The 6,000-nt window shown below is 38.4% G+C and overlaps 1 protein-coding gene across 1 annotated transcript in view; it reads right to left on the bottom strand.

The window, feature by feature from the left end:
* Positions 1 to 316: 316 nt before the first annotated feature.
* GAN (gigaxonin) overlaps positions 317 to 6,000 on the bottom strand; it is a 28,326-nt gene continuing 22,642 nt past the window's right edge. Inside the window, exons 10-11 of the mRNA XM_082489346.1 lie at positions 1,309 to 1,418; positions 317 to 541 (exon numbers count right to left, since the gene is read on the bottom strand). Coding sequence (XP_082345472.1) covers positions 360 to 541; positions 1,309 to 1,418 — 292 coding nt within the window. The 3' untranslated portion in view covers positions 317 to 359. The remainder of the gene's footprint in view (positions 542 to 1,308; positions 1,419 to 6,000) is intronic.

Below are 6,000 nucleotides of genomic sequence, written 5' to 3'. Positions count from 1 at the left end.
TTTTTGCTTTTCAGTAAACTTCGCCAAAGGAATACCAATTCCCACCAGTTTCAGACACAAAAAACCTCCTTCAATAACACAGTTTCGACTCCAAATGGTTACGACTGAAGGTGTTTCCTTGATCCCCCCTTTTATTTTCCCCCCCTCTCTTCTTTTTAATGTATACTTAAGTTATTTGTTCCCGAAACAAGAACTGAGACTCAAGCTTTTTAAGCATTTAAAACAAAAACAGTTACCATACCAAAGCACAGCATACAGTGTAAGTTCAGCTGTAATTTCTCAGCTTTTCCTTTATATAGAGCTATATTATGGTGGACTGCGCAGAATTCTTCCAGTCTCCTCCACTGTCAGCATACGAATCACGGAGAAGGTACACGAATGCGGAATAATCCTTGTTGAAGCTGCAGTCGAAAGAGCTTGCAGTTTGCGATCCGCAAAGCTGCGCAGCCAGTACGGCGAAGGTCCGATGGAAATAGTGGTTTAGTGCGCTGCCAGGTTCCCGTGCTTCTCTTAAATTCCCTAACATAGTCATAATTTGTACCTGGATTCACACATGCACAAAAAGAAGATAAAATGCTTAAAACATACTGTAGCTATCACCATATTTAATTTTAATAAGGCAAATATGTGAACAACAGCATGCACAGAAACACAAAATCAATTTCTGGGTGTGTGGTCGAAATGATTGTCAAAAGGAAACTACTATGACATTTCTTATCTACTTAAACCCACTGCGTTTGGAATTTCACTCTTCTGTATGTTGTGGAAAACCCCATTACACACTCACATATGTATATATGGCCATGCAAGCATGTAGTCTTCCAAAGTTGTTTTTTTACAGTATGTGGCCAGATGCTGGAAGCTGAGTATTGAATCTGTTTGTTAGTACACATTTATTCGGTTGGGGTTTAGAGCCAAGAGCCACTATCACATCCAGATGAACCACTGGACGATTTCCCCAGAGTGCAGAACCACCTGCTTATCGCTGCACAGATGGGAGAAACAACCTCTGGCACTAATATTTTTTCTTATATTTAGACAAACGCAGTAACATACTCTTAGTCTTGATCTCTTCTGATCCTCAAACTGCTAATCAGCCAAAGGCTTATAGCACTGAATTTGTTTCTGAAGAGCTCCAGTGTACAAAACCTGTACATTTCTGTACGTTCAACATAACTCCCCTGCAGACAATAGTAACAGAACACAGTACCAGACTTTTATTAAAAAAAAAAAAAGTCTCACTAGTGCCACATATTTAAACGACTGGAAGAAGGAAAACAACAGGAGGTTATTAGTCCTAATTCTGACCTGTATCGAGATCTCCGATCACATATATGCTGGCTCCAATGGGCACAGCTCCATACACGAAGGAAGAACTAGTTGGGATACATAGGTTCTGGTCATTTAGATAAATCCACCTGTAAAAATAATAATAAACAACCGTGGTATGCAATTTTTATTGAGCAGAGTAAGAGGGTTCCAGGTTCTTTTTGCAAGTGCCATCTTCGAATCAAAAACAGAGTGTACAAGTTGTTACTGGTGGTAACATTGTCTAGTTCAGGACGGTCTTGGCTTTCCCTAGCCTGGAAAAGCAATCGGTCCTGCTGTTTGGGAAGTTCAGGATACTTTATCCTGAAGTCACTTTATTTCAGAATTGCTCCACTCATCTGTGTAACCTATCTGGAATAAATTCTTCTTGCAGCCACCCAGTGAGACCTTCTGGAAAAAGGCATATAAGAGAGTCTCTTCTACAACAGCTATACCAGTCAATTTTCCCTACAGAGAAGATTTTAGGTAGCTTTGTCTTAAAATCAGTAGTCATAAAAGCATATAAGCCTTCATAGTCCGTACTATGGGAAATAACAAATTGCTATATAGCAAGCCCTTGTTATTAAGCAGTGCCTTGCCCCATATAATTCCCTAACTTCTTTAAGTGTACTTTATCAGTGACAAGAAATCCCCGATCCAGTATGAAGAATGCAACACTTGGCAATGCTTAGCTTTTAAACAGGGATAGAAGACTGGAAATCAAAATGGCAAGGGGTTGGGGAAAGAACTGTCCATTGCCTGGAATTGAAACAGACCTTCCCAATTATGTATCGGGCTCTTTTCAATCACTTTCTAGCTCCTACTATCACCTTACAACTCCCCTGTGTTCACTTTAAGCATATTCTCATTTCAACTCTACATCAGCCTGATCTTTCTACCAAGCGAAAAGCAGATTTCCGTGTTGAAGCCTTTGGAAACCAGGTAAGTATGTGCTCCTCACCCACGTGGGACACTGGGCTTATAAAGACATCCCATTTATCTAGAGTTTTCAGCATCCTCTTTATGGTTCTGAAACAAATTTCTACAAAATGCTGTTGTGCTTCTGCAGTCGCTGTCACAGTTACTATTTATAGGCCCTGAAGACATACAAATCAATGCTATTTTAGGTGACTGCTCCTAGACCTTTTATTAAATAATTTACAGAGAACAGGAAAGTTTGAAAAACCTTTGAAAAGCATCCCATGTATTTTCATGGCCATACCTGGTTAATTTGAGGGGAAAAGTTATGAAATATCCTCATGGATACTGCTGACCTTTGAAAATTCGGCATTATCTTAAGTCATGATTCAGAAGTAAGCCTCTTTGGGCACTGAAGGAGAGGCTGTTATATATCAATTACCTTGGAGAAAGAGATCAATTTTTAAAGGCCAAACGAAAGGATTAGCTGTCCATTATTTTGTCTGTGCCATACGCTGAAGGATTAAGATTCTGCAGAAAGCAAGGGAATAGTTTGTAGCTGTCACAGAGGACGACAGATGAACTGAGAACAGAGAAAAGGAGAAGTCCTCTACACTGATTCAGAAACTCTGTTACAGAGCAAAACACCTTTCACTACATTTCATTAGCTTCCTTTCCTTCCCGTGGGAAGAGGACACAGTGTTTTCACTGCTTTTTAGCACCAAGTTACCTACAACTACGAAAACTGAATAAGCAGCAGAGAAATGCAGGAGGAAGACTGCAATTTCTTTCTTTTATTTTTTTCTTTTTTCTTTTTAAATAGTAAATATAGGACCATGTTGAAGAAGGGAAAAAAACCCACAAAATTAGATGAGATTACCCTAGCTACTGATCAAGTTTGAGCTTGGAAAATGTGACCTTCAGGGGTTTGCCTGCACTACATATGCAAGGTTTTAGGGTTTCAATAAAAAAAAAAACACAACAGTGTGTGACCCAAGCATTTTCCTACTGCACATCAAGACCAGACAATATTAAAGTATCTGTTGTTGCTTGTGAAAATTCATCCTCAACCTTTCTCAATGCTTATACTTTAAAGAAAACAGGCACAACTTTTCAGGAACGCTTACAGCAGCTTTAGCAGTTAAAACTAGGAAGGAACAAAGACAGGAAGGGCAGGGGGTCACGTTTCATCAGAATTTGACTAAGCTCCAGCTGCATGTGGGTTGTGCCTGCTGTTTGAACAGTATGGAGAAAACGCCATGACAAAAAATTCAGTCTTCAGGAATTTGAAAACACTCCTTGGAACATAACTCTTGTGTACTTGCCTGGGATGGCTCTACTACAAGCGAACCCGAGAGGAGCAGGGGAGAAGGCATACATCTCTATAACCATAGACAGAAATGATTCCTCTGAAACTGAAATCTGCTTCCACTCAAATTAAAAAAAAAAGGGGAAGGAATCCCGATTTTTTTCAGTCTTAAAGTGATATAAACAAAAAAAAAAACCCAACCAAACCCATCCACATGGCTGTAATCAACAAGCAGGATGGTCACTGTTTTATTTCTAAGTGGGAAGTAAATAGAGACATGATACAGAACGAACATATTCCAGGCACATATTCCAGGCGCGTCACCTCAAGCTCACACCAGCTGTGAAAGGAAACCTACAAATGAATGAAAGTCTTCTCCGTGATCCTCTCATCACTCATCTGATAGATAGCACTATCAGTCAGCCAGTTAGTCTTCTCATTACATTTGAATAAGCACTTTCTTTTCATTAAATTCCTGCACGCTAAATGGGAGAATCTTCCTAATTACACAAACTATGTTACAAGATTATTTAGTTTACTACTTACATACTGCTGAAAACATTTCCTTATTTTTACAAAGTGCCAGCAGCAGAAAGAATATTTGCAAGGAGTTTTTACCAAGTATTGCTTCTGAACAAGTACCTCTTGCTTTTATCCCCCTCAGTAACTGGCAAATTTTGATAATGCTTTTGAACAAGGAGCTCAGGAAAAGGAGGAGGAAGAAAGCCTACCACGCTTACTGACCCCCAGTGAAAGGCAGCAGCAGCCATACTCAAGGTCAGAGCTCCACCAGCAGCTCATGCAAAGAATCCTAAAGCCAATTTCTGCTCTGTTACGTATTTCCAAATATCCACAACAACAACAACAACAAAAAAAAGTGTGTACAGACATCATCCAACTCTCCACACACCTATGTGATGCAAACAGGCACATTAGAAGTTATGAACTCTGACAGAAGGAAAGACTGACCCATCAAGGTCTTCAGTATGCAGTTAAGATTTCCTGCCTTTTACGGGATAGACCAACACTGGATCATTGAGCAAAGGATACTGTTACATCACCATCACTTTCATATTTTTTTAAACCCACTTTTAGCTTGATCGATTTTAAAAAAAAAAAAAAACAAACAAACACAACAACAGGATACCATGCACACAAAGCTCAATATATAGCCTTTGAAAAAAAAAAAAAATTCTACATCCTGAAAAAACCTGCAGTCTGACGCACATATTTTGTATCCTCAGTTACTTAAATTCACTCATGCACATGACTCTAAATTTAGACAGGCTGACAAAACATTTATTAATTGAAAAAATCTCAGTTACAGAAGTACTTCAAATATGAGAATTATTTTCTACATTATCCTGTCCATATTTCATGTGTATGCTACTATTCTGTCTCACTTCATTTATTTTATTACTTGTTTATACAGTATAGTTTAACAGGAGTCTCAATGTTTATTTTTTTGCTAGTGGGAAGATCTCAGCATATTCCTCGTCTTCAGAAAAGTCTGCGTCGTGGTTAAGAATAACAATTTTGAAAGACTCTGCACTGTGAGTTATTCTGGAGTAAGTTACTGTCAAAGTAAGCAATGTTAAACAAATTAAACTTCAGTCCTTTAATCCAATTCAAACCAGAATTATGCTGGTTTATATGAACTAATATGTTTATATACTGATGTAAGTACATACTTATGACATATACACTAAGTAAACTCTATAACTCAGATCCTCGTGGACTCTGGATGCCAGATCCTGTATTCTCAAGTAACGAGAGCTGGGGCACATGAAAAATTATGCAGATCACATACGTGTGCATTGCTGCATGTACCTGTAAACCAACAATATCTGATGGCCGAATCACAGTACTAAAAACTCTTTCCATTCAAAAATAAATTGAACATGATGGAGTTCTGCACTTACTTAAAAACAGCTGGAAAAGTCTCATTATGAAGTATGCAATACCAATATGTAAGCATTAAAAAACACTATGAAGTTTGGTTTGAGACTGCTAGAATTTATACGCCGTGCTTTTGACCCACTGCTGCTAAATGATCTTGCAAACATATTCCTCCTTTCCACAAATCCCTCTTAACCCAACACTTTTGGACTTCTGTCAGTAATATACACACACACTGTCAATGTGGTATTTCAGCTTTGACAGCTCCAGTATTATTCTTTCACTGTCACTACAAAAAGAATATGCGCTGTGGAGTCTGAAGGTGCTTATATCTTTCATGACGACTTTTTGAAGCTGCTGGTTTGAAGGGGACTAATTACCTTTATTTGTTTCAGAAACTATTGCTGAGGAAATAAAGGCACTTATCAATTATAAATTAATCCCCTTGTAACAACTGCATAATGTTTAAGATGAAGACTTTGTCTTTGTATATTTCACATTAACTATGCACCAAGGAACCGTGCACCTGTGGTAAAATCTATAGCATCACTTACATTTTACTCTTG

Source organism: Vanellus vanellus, assembly GCF_965231255.1.
Source record: "Vanellus vanellus genome assembly, chromosome: 12".
Lineage (NCBI taxonomy): Eukaryota > Metazoa > Chordata > Aves > Charadriiformes > Charadriidae > Vanellus > Vanellus vanellus.
This window is presented reverse-complemented; position numbering and strand designations above follow the sequence as displayed.